The sequence below is a fragment of the Gorilla gorilla genome, chromosome 9 (assembly GCF_029281585.2).
Source record: "Gorilla gorilla gorilla isolate KB3781 chromosome 9, NHGRI_mGorGor1-v2.1_pri, whole genome shotgun sequence".
NCBI lineage: Eukaryota > Metazoa > Chordata > Mammalia > Primates > Hominidae > Gorilla > Gorilla gorilla.
The window spans coordinates 21,003,908-21,018,805 of record NC_073233.2 but is presented as its reverse complement, the minus strand read 5'-3'; the positions used below and the strand labels follow the sequence as shown (position 1 = coordinate 21,018,805).

The 14,898-nt window shown below is 39.8% G+C and overlaps 1 protein-coding gene across 1 annotated transcript in view; it reads left to right on the top strand.

Moving 5' to 3' along the window:
* Positions 1-14,898, top strand: part of PSMA1 (proteasome 20S subunit alpha 1) — a 133,083-nt gene that overhangs the window by 24,540 nt on the left and 93,645 nt on the right. Inside the window, exon 2 of the mRNA XM_019036944.4 lies at positions 2,161-2,346. Coding sequence (XP_018892489.2) covers positions 2,182-2,346 — 165 coding nt within the window. The 5' untranslated portion in view covers positions 2,161-2,181. The remainder of the gene's footprint in view (positions 1-2,160; positions 2,347-14,898) is intronic.

The window sequence follows — 14,898 nt, the reverse complement described above, 5'->3', positions numbered from 1 at the left end:
CACTGCAGTCCAGCCTGGGCACCATCTCGGCTCACTGCAACCTCTGCCTCCCTGGAGCAAGACTCCATCTCAATTTAAAAAAAAAAAATTGGTTTTTAACTCCTAACTTTATACATGACCAATATGTGACTTAATAAACCTATTTAAAATTATTGACTTTATTACTGTATTTTAAATTATTAACTTTATTACAGACTTTATTTGTTAAAATCCTCTATTCAAAATAACTTTAGAAAAAATATTCTGCTTTGGTGGTTGTCCATCCAGTGAAATTTGGAATGAGTCATTAATACACTGCATAACCATGTTCCTTCCCTATCTCCATCTTAATGTAGTTCCTTGTCTTCAGTGGGCACCATTGACACTGCATCTTTTATCACTCATCTGCCCAGCCCGCCCGGCCCACAAAATAAATGGAAAGATTTCTTCCTAACTCCTGCCCTTTCTAAGGAAGGAAGTATAGGCACATGGTCTAAAGAGGACTGGACCTCAAGTTAAATTATGACCAGGCCCAGTCACCCACAGATCATATGATCTCTGGGTAAACACAGCCTACTCTAAATGACTAAGTTAAAGGTAGCAGGAAGATACAGAGGATACTAAAAATGCTTGACAAATTTTAAATTTCTGTTGAATATTTTAAAAATATTTTATTTATATCTCTTTCCTAGAGGGTACAGTCTATGTCCTAATCATCCATGTATTTTTCTTTTCACCTAGCACGATATCAGTTGCCAGTAGAATTAATTAAGAAACTGCTCCATACATTTTTTTCTAATTTTCTGCATTATCTAATGTTTCTTTAATGCAGATAAACTGCTTATATGATAATTAAATGTCTCTTTCCTGTTTTAAACGTATATATTTTATATAGATATATTGTACACAATAATACATATATGATCATACTTTCAATTGAGGGAAAGTAAGGAAATAGCTTAAAACTGACTTATGAATCAATACATAATACAATTTCAACATCTTATGAGAATTGTGTGTTACACTGCATAATATTTAAATACAAATTATGTATTTCTGCTATTCTAAACACCATGGTTAGCAAAAACTGAAATGAATGTTTTGTTTTCCTATGACACAACTGGGTGAAAAGCAGAACTACACATAAGTTTCATAATAAAACTTCACACCACATCATACTTGTCTGTTGTCAGGTTTTGTTACATTCCCCCTAGCTCAACCAAGACTCCCTGGGGCTAGCAAACAGGGCAAAGTTTGAGTCAAAACCATGCACTTCCTTTCAGCTTTAGAGATGCACTTACAATTTTGGGGGAAACCAAAAAACAGCTGTTTTTTCCTCCAGATGTGGCAAGTCTGTCAGTTTCAGTGTTTATTCCAACTCCAAACTCAGCACAAATAAAGACAATTGCCTGGGAAAGGAAGGGAATAGAGGCTGGAGAATCCAAAAGTTCTATTCCACTCAAAATAAGGTATCAATGTTACAAGACTCCCTTGAAAAGAGACAAAGTTGGGAAGATGGCAGAGCAGAAAGGGAGAGAAGGAGAGGAGAGAGAGAGCATGGAAGGGAGGGTGGGAAGAAGGAGGAAAGGAAGGAACAATCTAGTGAGGAGTATGTGTCATTACCAAAGATTAGGATTAACCCAATTCTGTGGTCCTGGGATCCAACAAAAAAATGCACACCTGACCTAACTGTATTCATTTGTCAAGAGGCCGGTTCCATATCGGAGACAGGCTGTATTCATAGATGATTTTAAGGACAGTTTAAGGCATAGAGTTTTACTCTAAAAACTGAGAAACAAAAAATCCTTCATTGTAGAATTTGTTTTGTTGCCCTATCTCTACTATTTATACTTTTCCACTTTAGCTATGCACAGAACATAGCTAATTTTCATCTCAATTTTTCAATTCTTTTGCTATATAATAGTTAACATTTATTGACCACTAACCTCATTTTAAGGACTGTGCTAAGTATTTTATATACTTTCCTGGGGAAGCACTTATTCCTCACTTTTGATATTTCCCTCCATGTGGGGAACATCCATTAGAGTAACTCTCCTGGCCTGTAGCTACTTACCCCCAGGAGAGGAGAAGAGAGTTTGGTGAGTTTGAGATGAGGAACAGGATGTCTGATGAAGATCCAATATAACTCATGTTTCTTTTCCCTTCTCCATTGTCTTTCAGGTATTCCACCCTGCAAAAAGCATGTATTCATGGTCAGCTCTCAGCAAGGCCAGTAGCAGAGTGGTAAAGGCCTTGGCCCTGCAAGGCTGGGAAAAGACAATGACAAGTCAAATCCAGACCTATGTTGGATGTTGGTCTACTAGGCGACTGTCTCCTGGAAATGTTATGCAGCTCAGCAAGGTGAAGGTGAGAATATCTTTGCTTTTTGGTAAACACAGAATGCATAGATTTCACATCTCACTATGTGAGACCCCACAAAACAAAACCTAGAGGAGCATGTGAGAAAAACGCATCTCTAGGCTAGAAAACAAAAAGAGAAAAAAAGAAAAATGTCTGTGTAAGAAAGCAAAGGAAAGAAGATGCTCAAATCCAGCAAATCATACCAGCCTTGTCATAGGCACAAAAAGAAAGGGATTAACCTAAGTTACAAGGTGAATTATCATAAAATCAGATGAACCTTTCTGAAAAATAGTCATGGGACAAAGGAGGGATATATAACACTAGAGGCTTAACCCTTTCCTGCAGAGAAAAAAATGTAACTGAAAGAAATGCCACTCAAGGCTTGTGACATTCAAAGTGAAGACAAGATAAGGTCTTATGTAGTACATGACATAGGTGTAGACACTCACTAGACTGAAAGGAGTACATGTTTCCAAAGCATCTTTAATTCACGTCTCTGCTGAGGGTGATTACAATAGTAGGAAGCAGGAGGCAGGTCTTAGGCCATAGCAAGAGGTACAGGCAATAGCCTCTGTGGCACAGGATTGAGATACCTGTTCATAAGACATCACGGAGGCTGTGTCACTAGACACAGCCCCACTCTTATCAGCATGGGGTGCCAGAAACATGAGACTCAATGGGAAAATAAAATTAAGAGGATTTGAATATGTTATAAAGGAAAGGCACTTTGAGTAAAACATATTAATTGGGGCTGCCATCATGTGAAGATTTTTAAACTTTTGTAGAACCCAGAGGCGTTGCAAATGCCACTCTCTGAGAAAGCAGATAGTATGCAGAAGTGGCTCTTCCTCTGATATTGGAAGTAAAAGATTAACTTCTTGATGGCTGACTTCTCCCAACTGAGTTTAAGCTCACAATTTCCTGACTCCTGAAAATTGGCTGTGACTGCCACCAAACTGTATCCAGAAACCCAACCATTTGTCACCTCCCCTGCTATCACATTGGTCCAAGCCACAATCATGTCTTCTTTAGATTATTGCAACAGTTTCCTAAATGGTCTTCCTGCTGCTGCACTTACCCTTTAGAGTCTCTTCTCAGCAAAGCATCCAGGTGATCGTGTTAATTCAAGTCAGTGCCTTGTTCTGTACCCTGCACTGGCTTCCTATCTCATCAGAGTGAACACTACATGGTCTGCCCTCTGTATCCCCCTGATCTCATCTCATCACTCTTCACCTTGCTCACTGCATTCCAGCCACATAGGATTCCTTGCTGTTTTGTAAACACTCCAGGAATACTCCTGCCTCCTGTTTTTGCATTTGCTATTTCCTCCACCCTAAAATGATCATTCACTACATAGGCACATGGCTTGCTCTTTAACATCCTCTAGGTTTTTATTCAAAATAGTCTCCCTGGCTCTCCTAGCTAAAATTCTAATCCCCTCTCAACATCTCATAACTCCATTCTTTTATTTTTTTCTCCTTATCATGTCACTAATACGTTAAATATTTAATTATCTTATTTTAAAAAGGTCTTCCCCAAAAGAATGCAGTTTTGCTCCATGAAGGCAAGAATCTTTGTCTGTTTTATTAGCTGCTAGAATATCTCCTGATACATAGTAGGTATTCAGTAATTATTTGCAGTATGAATGAATGAATGAATCCTGATGAGACAAGCCTGGATTATCTCCATCCACCTATCGTTATGCAGATAACTTTGATATGGTCTTTGGACTCACCAAGTGATGTGATCTGGAACCATAATTTTCCTATAGTATCAGCATTACAATCTAGGGATTAGCTTGCTTTCCAAATTGCATAGTGACTGAGCTAGAACTCTTATAATTCAATATGTTCTAGGAATTCTTTGGACTTTATTTTATTAAGTGGGGATCATGAAAACAAATTCTGAGTTCTTGAAGGAACTGCATCCATTCTAGGAACTGCGCTACTGAGGGAAACGAACACCACATCTGCCTTCTCTTGACCAGGACTGAGTAGAGTAAGAAATGAGGAAAGACAAGTTTTGTACTTTAATTTTTTTAAACTTTAACTCATAAAGTCAAAAGAATTTGATTTAGTGCTTTAATCTCTTTGGGTTTTAACTTATTTAGACTTAACTTGCAAGGGGATCTAATATTTTTTACTGTAATTTCTCCCTGGAATTTGATAATGGGAAGAAGTCTATATTCAGATGTGAAGCATCTTATTATTTTATATATTTTATACATAATATGTATGCTTTTATATTATGTATAATTATATATTTTAACATATATAATCATATATATTTTATATTTATAAAATACAGACAGGATCTTGCTTTATATTCATATAATTATATATTTTTAACATATATAATCATATTTTATATATATATAATTTTTTTTGCCTTTTTAAAATTTTATTATTATTATACTTTAAGTTTTAGGGTACATGTGCACAACGTTCAGGTTTGTTATATATGTATACATGTGCCATGTTGGTGTGCTGCACCCATTAACTCATCATTTAGCATTAGGTATATCTCCTAATGCTATCCCTCCCCGCTCCCCCTACCCCACAACAGTCCCTGGTGTGTGATGTTCCCCTTCCTGTGTCCATTATATATATATATAATAGAGACAGGGTCTCGCTGTATGACCCAGGCTTAAGTACACCCAGGCTCATAGCTCACTGCAGCCTCCAACACCTGAGCTGAAGAGATCCTCCTGCCTCAGTCTCCCAGGCAGCTGGAACTACAGGCACATGCCAGCAAGCTTGGCCAATTTTTAAATTTTTTGTAGAGATGAAGTCTCACCATGTTGCCCAAGTTGGTCTCAAACTCCTGGCCTCGGTGATCCTTCCACCTCAGCCTCCCAAAGTACTAGGATTACAGGCATGAGCCACTGTGCCTGCCTTGTTATATACACTATTATTGGGGTATTTTTATGCTGTCATTCAGTGCCATTGTAGAACTTCTGATGGGCTATATACATGTTACATCCATGAAAATCCACTGCTCACACTTCCTGCTGTGAGGATCATAATGGACTGATGGCCTCTGGACCCATCATCATGTTCACACTGAGGCCACACTTCCTGCTAGCTGCTTCTACCAATGACTGAAGATGACTAGGGTACTAAAACATGCCCATTCCAGTGAAATAGAACTCTTCCAACAAGGAACTTTGGCTGAAGGATTTTCCATCAGCCAGGTTTAACCTTTCTAAGAACTGCTGCATTGCAGTCTAAGATTCTTCCTACCCTGTTGTCCTTCCTTCCCTCTCTTCTTGCACAGTTGTCAGACCTACACCATGCTTTGGAGGCATTCCCTGCCTTCACCTGCTCCCCCCACCAATAAATCTCTTCCATTTCTCATCCTTTCTTGGCATCTGCTTCTCAGTGGACCCAAAGTTACAAACTATATAATAGGACAACTTGGCTAGACATCATCTGGGGTGGGAAATTGATTTTCAGCCAGGGGTACAATGTTGCCTACAAGTTAATTTATCTAATGTATTACTCTGGCCTATTTCAGAGCATTCTGGGGTCAGAAGCAACCCTGGACAGTACCAGGAGGACCCACAGAGCATCACAATTAGTGTTAGGAGAACAGCCTTGTGAAAGTAAGAATAGAACTATCTTGATAGTCTGCTGATCTCTTCTCCACAAGAGGATAGCTACAGCTTGATGGAATATAGGCTAAATGGTCAAGCCCAATGTATTAAAAGAATTAGAGTCTGGGAAATGTTCAAGGCTAGAACTTTTCCTCTACTCCAGTGTTTCTTTCCTTGTGGAAAGAGCTTCACTGGCACAATACTCCTGTCGGCTCTCTGCCAACCTCTCTCACTCCTCCCCAGGGAAACACTGGTGACTTTCCTTATTGATAAGTTTGGAAGAAGAATTTTACAATGCTCATCTCAGCTCCTTCCTCCTTCATTTTAACATAATATCCACAGAGAGTACGCACTCTATTCTGTTCCTCTATATCATATATTTTACAGGGGCAGGCTCCTGCACAGGGAGACCAGCAGGTCCAGCTGGTCTGTATGCCTGGGGCTATGTGTCAGTAAGCCTATTATTCCCACACATCTAAGCCACATCCTCAATTCTGGCCTTTAGCAGCTTATCAGGTGATATTGTGACTGCTATTTATTTTTTCCTTTTTGCCCTGTAATTGATAACAGAATTCCAGTGGAGAGAAGGTACTATATTCCCTTTTTACCTAGCAGAAAACAGGTATATCAACTTCTACAAGATTATACAGCCAATAAGTGTCAGAATTAAAAATCAAGAAAAAGTCCTTAGACTCTCTGCTTTTTAATGTTGCCATTTCTTTTTATAGCTCTGTTTCATGATAAAGGCTTTTGATGCACACGAATTAGAAACATCCAATTACTGAATACATCAGTAGTTTTGATAAGGTTTGGTCCTGTAGGCCTACATTTATTTATCCTGGATTTTTAAGCTTTTTAAACTATTAAATTTTTACATTTGAAATATCTCCCTGAGGGTCTTGACAAATATTTCAAAACAGATTCTTTTTTTTTTTCTTTTTCATTCAGACAGGGCCTCACTCTGTAGCTTAGACTGGAGTGCAGCAGTGTGAACACAGCTCACTGCAGTCTTGACCTCCTGGGCCCAGATGATCATCCTGAAAAGAGGTGATTTCATTTCCCAACTTCAGAATATAAAGCTACAGTAACCAAAACAGCATGGTACTGGTACAGAAACACATAGACCAATGGAACAGAAGAGAGAATCCAGAAATAAAGCTGCACACTTATAGCCATCTAATCTTCAACAAAGTTGACAAAAATAAGCAATGAGGAAAGGACTCTCTATTCAATAAATTATGCTGAGATAGCTGGCTAGCCATATGCAGGGCAATGAAACTGAGCCCCTACATTTTACCATATACAGAAATTAACTCAAGATGGATTAAAAATTTAAATGTAAGACCAGAAACTAGAAAAATTCTAGAAGAAAATCAAGGAAATGCCATTCTAGACATTGGCCTTGGGAAAGAATTTATGACAAGTTCTAAAAAGCAATTACAGCAAAAGCAAACATTAACAAGTGACACCTAATTAAACTAAAGAGATTCTGCATAGCAAAAGAAACTATCAACAGAGTAAACATACAACCTACACGTTGGGAGAAAATATTTGCAAAGTATGCATCCAATAAAAGTCTGATATCCATAATCTATATGGAACTTAAACAATTGAACAAGCAAAAAACAAATAACCCTAATTAAAAATAGGCAAAAGAAGCCAGGCACAGTAGCTCATGCCTATAATCCCAGCACTTTGGGAGGCTGAGGCAGGAGGATTGCTTGATTCCAGGAGTTTGAGACCAGCCTGGGCAACATAGTGAGACCCCATCTCTATAAAAAATAAACAAAGTTAGCGCCAGGCATGGTGTTGCATGCCTGTAGTCCTAGCTACTTGGGAGGCTGAGGTGGGAGGATCACTTGAGCCTGGGCGATTGAGGCTGCAGTGAGCCAAGATCACGCCATTGTATTCCAACCTGGGTGACAGAGTGAGACTCTGTCTCAAAAAAATAAAAAAATTAATGGACAAAAAAACATGAACAGACCACTTCCCAAAAGAGGACACAGAAGTGGCCAGGAAACATGAAAAGATGCTCCACATCGCTATCCTCAGAGAAATGCAAATCAAAACTGCAGTGATATACCATCTCACACCAGTCATAATGGCTATTATTAAAAGTCAAAAAACAACAGCTGTTGGCAAGGCTTCAGAGAAAAGGGAACACTTATACACTGTTGATGGGAATGCGAATTAGTTCAGCCACTGTGGAAAGCAGTTGGAGATTTTTCAAAGAACTTAAAACAGAACTATTACTCAACCTAGCAATCCCATTACTAGGTATATATCCAAAAGAAAATAAATTCTTCTACCAAAAATGCATATGTATTCTCATGTTCATCACAGCACTATTCACAATAGCAAAGACATGGAATCAACCTAGATGCTCATCAGTGGTGGATTGGATAAAGAAAATGTGGTACATATAATAACTCATGGAATACTACACAGCCATAAAAGGATGAACTCATGTTCTTTGCAGCAATTAGAGGTCATTATCCTAAGCAAATTAACACAAGAAGAGAAAACCAATTACCACATGTTCTCACTTACAAGTAGGAGCTAAACATTAGGTACTTATGGACATAAAGACAGCAGCAGTAGACTCTGGGAATTACCAGAGGAAGGAGGGAGGGAAGGGGCAAGGGTTGAAAAACTCTTAGGTACTATACTCCTTACCTGGATGATGGGATTATTCATACCCCAAACCTCAGCATCACATAATATATTCAGGTACAAACCTGTACATGTACCTCTAACTCAAAAAAGTTGAAAATAATTAATTTTTAAAAAGAGGTAATTTCAAGAAAAATCTAACTTCTAACTACCTTTTTTTCTCATGTGACCTCTAGCATATTACAAGGAATGGACTAAAATTGCATGTGCCCCAAATATTTTTATCTTTGCATTGGGGCCCTAGAAAGGCCTGAATATAGAGATGTCACATATATTCTACAGAGTATAACAGTCAAGAAAGTAGAATTAGGCTGGGCACAGTGGCTCACATCTGTAATCCCAACACTTTGGGAGGCCGAGGTGGGTGGATCATTTGAGGTCAGTGGTTCAAGATCAGCCTGGGCAACATAGTGAAACCCTGTCTCTACTAAAAATACAAAAAAATTAGCCGGGTGTGGTGGCATATGCCTGTAATCCCAGCTACTCAGGAGGCTGAGGCAGGATAATCACTTGAACCCAGGAGGTGGAGGCTGCAGTGAGCTAAGAATGAATATGAATATTTGCTTCAAACTCTATCTCTCTCAGCTTACTGGAAAGGACATTTAGTAGTTAGAAGAAATGTATTTTAATGGTGGGAAGAGTTTGCTAAGAATGATTTTCAGAGTATTTTGTAGGGATCCAACAGAAGACTATATGCTAACTTTCTCAAAAGAGAGTTAAGCATCAGTCTTTTTTCTCTTGTAAAGGAATCAAGCCACAAGCTGTATCCCTGTCACCAGATCTATGGAATTAAAACTTCTCTTTGTATTTGAATTCCTGGAATATTTCTTGATATTGATTTCCAATTCATAATTTTATAGATCTGTTTTCCCTGTCACTACATTTCTGCATTTTGTATAAATACTTAATTTGTTTCTTGAATTTGTAATTAAACAGTCAACCAGCTTAAGTCCAATAAGAATTTACTGAAGCTAAATATTTGCTGCTTTTAGTAAGCCTAATAATTTCCATCTTTGTCTTACTTGAATAATTAGCTGGGAATATTTGATGTTTAGTCTATGCATGGAATATTTTGTAAGGTATTAGAACCCTTGCAAATAACAGGAAAATTCAGCACAAAACACTGTGACACACACCTAAGCACTTTGAGTCAATGGACTCATCGGGTGCAATAAAAAACAACTTTTCCATCTCTCCTCATTGCCCATTTTGAGGAGGAAGTGGTCCTTTGCTTGAAAGAAATCTAGAGCAGATCACTCCTAGATAATAAAGTCATCTGATTACATCTCGTCATATGGATAGTACTCTTTTGTTAATTAAAAGTTCAATAATTTAAGTGTGAGAGTCGAAGTTCCAAGTTTCATTTAAAATTTCTCCCCTTAACAAAGTGCTTACAGTGGGAGAGGGGTGCTTAGCTGGCTTCATCTCTCTTTCCCTACCTGGTGAATTACTTCTCCTTCCTTACTCACCATCAGGCTGCCTCTGGATCCTCCAGGGTTAAAACAGTGAGAGGAATAAGAGGGAGCAGGAAATGTCTTACCTGACTGGCACCAGTGTAATTTTGCATGGGTTCCTCTAGCTGTGGCAAATATTTAAAGCCAGCTCTTTCTGGCTGATGTTCCAAGCTGATGATTCTTCTCACAGTTGCTTTCATGGGTACATTGGAAGCCCCCACATCAAACCCCCACATCTGTAGTGTGGGTGAAGCATTGACCTTCAACTGGTTACTTATGTCTCCCCCCACAGCAATGGAAATCAGGTGAACCCATCCTGTATTGGGGTCATTTGATCTTTCTGAGCGGAACTCACGTGAAATCTGAAATGGCTCCAGGCTGGCTCTGGTCTGCTGAGCCCACACCTAATCCATGAGAAACACTCACCATCTTTGTTCCTGCTTTCAGTGTAAATTCAGTTAGTACTCAATGCAGGCTGGGTTCTGCCTTTCTCTATATATTTACTTGCACTTTAGACCAGTATCTGCAGCCTCTTGTCTTGCACATCCAAGTTTATTTATTTAAACTTTGTCACCACCAACAGCCATTTTTAGTACCTTCCGAAAGGCTACTCCAAGATTATGAGCATGACTTTCTACTCCTCCCATCAAAAAAAGGTCAAATTTCATACACTTTATAGACGGTAAAATTACAAGAAAAATAATATATATACATATACATATATAGAAATCAGTTTCTATTACTATGATTTTTTTTTCATACCTCTGGAAGTCTAAAAGGAGCTGGAAAGCCTGGCACAGAGCTCTCTGCCCACTGAATGTACCAGGTCAAGGAAGATAATATAAAACAAAGTCCACTCTTTTCTCCCAAACAAATGTCCCAAAGAGGTGGTGATAAATGAGACAGTTTTCCTTGCTACTCCCAAAAAGCTTGGTGATAGCTCAGCATTTTCATGGCCAAGACAGTTTTGCCCAAGTGTCTAGTTCTGGGAAACGGTCTCTATCACATAACTGAAATTCCCTCTCCAGTTGTAATTTAGTGTTCATGAGTTTCTCCATCCTGCTGGATCCTCTTGCTCTAATGGGAGGGATCTAAAAAATAGATGTGCCATTATAGATGGTTCTACTGAGCCGGAGCTAGGACCCACTTATGCACGTGTGCTATGCTGGGTGTGAAGTATGAAGCCATGAATCTATAGTGAGGAACCAATGAGGGCTCTATGTAAAGAATGAGAGGACTGACTAAATTTAGGGTAGACATGAAAGGTGGAGAATGGTGAAGGGTGCGGGTAAACATCGATATCCTTACCTTTTTCTGACAGTAAGCCCTTCACAAGATTTTCTCATGCATGAGGTTACTTGGCACGGACCTTGACAGAATTCTCATTTAGCAAAATCGTTATGTACATAGGTATTGAGAGTTAGACAACTTGGATTTTAATCTCATTCTTTCACTTACTAGATATATGGCCTCGGACAAGTTACCTGAGCAAGTTCATGGAGTTGGGAGTAAGGGTGTTCACTTTTGCTTCTTAAGGCATCTATAAATCTTTTAAACTCTGATTCTGAAGCCCATGACATCCTGATTTTCCCCAAAGTGAGCATGTAGACAGGATTATGTGATCACGAAGAACCCCTTGTTCTATTTATATTAAGCCTCCATTCACCCAGAGTTACCAGCTCAAGAGACTGAGTCTGAGAGAGTTTACATCTTCTCCAGGCCATATCTAGAGGCTTTCAGGCAATAATGCAGGTAGCTAGATTTGTGTTTTGAGGTGGAAGAACAGCAGCCTTTGGTGGGTTTCAAGTGCAAATTTCCTCCCAGACCCAGGGATAGTTATGTAGCTGGGCATCCAGGAGGCTAGAACATAGTTTAGGAACAGGAAAGAATCCCTAAAATCCTTGTCTGTAGTAGTTTGGGGATTTTTACTCCAGTATTACACCATTGATCTGTCAGCTACTCCTCTCATGTTTGTTTCCAACACAAGTCCCACTCCCCCCAGTTTAGGCAGCACCCTTGAGTTAGCACCGACCCATTTGTGTTGCAAGACCTCGTGCATGTTGCTTGTGTAAATGATGTTTGGCTCCTTACTCCTGAAATAGCCAACTGGCAGTCACCTGAAATAGGGAGTCAAAGCTGAATTTCTAAAATGGAATAATGCATGACATAATGCTATTTACTGGGAATGAGTGATTTGTTTCCCTATCTAAACTTTAATTTCTTAATAGTGCTTCCAAGATATTTGGTTTTAAAAAAAACACATAAGAATACTAAACAAAAAATTGGAACTACACAAAAGTGGGAAAGAATGCCAATGTGAAAGCCAGAAATAAAGAAATGTTGGAGCATTCCAAGATGGCCAAATAGGAACAGCTCCTGTCTGCAGCTCCCAGCAGGATCGATGCAGAAGATGGGTGATTTCTGCATTTCCAACTGAGGTACCTGGTGCATCTCACTGGGACTGGTTGAACAGTGGGTGCAGCCCACAGAGGGCGAGCAGAAACAGGGTGGGGCATAACCTCACCTGGGAAGCACAAGGGGTCAGGGGATTTCCCTTTCCTAGCCAAGGGAAGCCATGACAGACTACCTGGGAAAATGGGACACTCCCACTCAAATACAGTGCTGTTCCCAAGGTCTTAGCAACCAGCAGACAAGGTGATTCTCTTCCGTGCCTGGCTCGGCGGCTCCCACACCCACAGAGCCTTGCTCACTGCTAGTGCAGCAGTCTGAGATTGATCTGCGAGACAGCAGCCTGGCTCGGAGAGGGGCATCCACCATTGCTGAGGCTTGAGTAGGTAAAAAAGCAGTGGGAAACTCGAACTGAGCGGAGCCCACAACAGCTTAACAAGGCCTACTGCCTCTAGACTTCACCTCTGTGGGCAGGGCATAGCTGAACATAAGGCAACGGACAACTTCTGCAGACTTAAACGTCCCTGTCTCATAGCTCTGAAGAGAGCAGTGGTTCTCCTAGCATAGCGTTTGATCTCTGAGAACAGACAGACTGCCTCCTCAAGTGGATCCCTGACCTCTGTGTAACCTAACTGGGAGACACCTCCTAGTAGTGGCCGACAGACACCTCGTATAGGTGGCTGCCTCTCTGGGACGAAGCTTCCAGAGGAAGGACCAGACAGCAATATATGCTGTTCTGCAGCCTCTGCTGGTGACACCCAGGCAAATAGGGTCTGGAGTGGAACTCCAGCAAACTCCAACAGACCTGCAGCTGAGGGACTTGACTGTTAGGAGGAAAACTAACAAACAGAAAGGAATAGTATCAACATCAACAAAAAGGTCATCTACACCAAAACCCCATCTGTAGGTCACCAACATCAAAGACCAAAGGTAGATAAAACCACAAAGATGGGGAGAAACCAGAGCAGAAAAGCTGAAAATTCTAAAACTCACAGTGCCTCTTCTCCTCCAAAGGAACACAGCTCCTAGCCAGCAACGGAACAAAGCTGGATGGAGAATGACTTTGATGAGTGGACAGAAGTAGGCTTCAGAAGGTCGGTAATAACAGACTCCTCCGAGGTAAAGGAGGATGTTCAAACCCATCTCGAGGAAGCTAAAAATCTTGAAAAAAGATTAGACGAATGGCTAACTAGAATAAACAGCAGAGAGAAGACCTTAAATGACCTGATGGAGCTGAAAACCATGGTACAAGAACTTCGTGATGCATGCACAAGCTTCAATAGCCAATGTGATCAAGTGGAAGAAAGGGTATCAGTTATTGAAGATCAAATTAATGAAATAAAGTGAGAAAACAAGATTAGAGAAAAAAGAGTAAAAAGAAATGAACAAAGCCTCCAAGAAATATGGGACTATGTGAAAAGACCAAATCTACATCTGATTGGTGTACCTGAAAGTGACGGGGAGAATGGAGCCAAGTTGGAAAACACTCTTCAGGATATTATCCAGGAGAACTTCCCCAACCTAGCAAGGCAGGCCAACATTCAAATTGAGGAAATACAGAGACCACTATAAAGATACTCCTCAAGAACAGCAACTCCAAGGCACATAATTGTCAGATTCACCAAAGTTGAAATGAAGGAAAAAATGTTAAGTGCAGCCAGAGAGAAAGGTTGGGTTACCCACAAAGGGAAGCCCATCAGACTAACAGCAGATCTCTCAGCAGAAACTCTACAAGCCAGAAGAGAATGGGGGCCAATATTCAACATTCTTAAAGAAAAGAATTTTCAACCCAGAATTTCATATCCAGCCAAACTAAGCTTCATAAGTGAAGGAGAAATAAAATCCTTTACAGAAAAATGCTGAGAGATTTTGTCACCACTGAGCCTGCCTTACAAGAGCTCCTGAAGGAAGCACTAAACATGGAAAGGAACAACCGGTACCAGCCACTGCAAAAACATGCACAATTGTGAAGATCATCAATGCTAGGAAGAAACTGCATCAAATAATGAGCAAAATAACCAGCTAACATCATAATGACAGGATGAAATTCACACATAACATATTAACCTTAAATGTAAATGGGCTAAATGCTCCAATTAAAAGACACATACTGGCAAATTGGATAAAGAGTCAAGACCCATCAGTGTGCTGTATTCAGGAGACCCATCTAATGTGCAGAGACATACGTAGACTCAAAATAAAGGGATGGAGGAAGATCTACTAAGCAAATGGAAAAAAAAAAAGCAGGGGTTGCAATCCTAGTCTCTGATAAAACAGACTTTAAACCATCAAAGATCAAAAGAGACAAAGAAGGCCATTAAATAATGGTAAAGGGATTAATTCAACAAGAAGAGCTAACTATCCTAAATATATGTGCAACCAATACAGGAGCACCCAGATTCATAAAGCAAGTCCTTAGAGACCTAC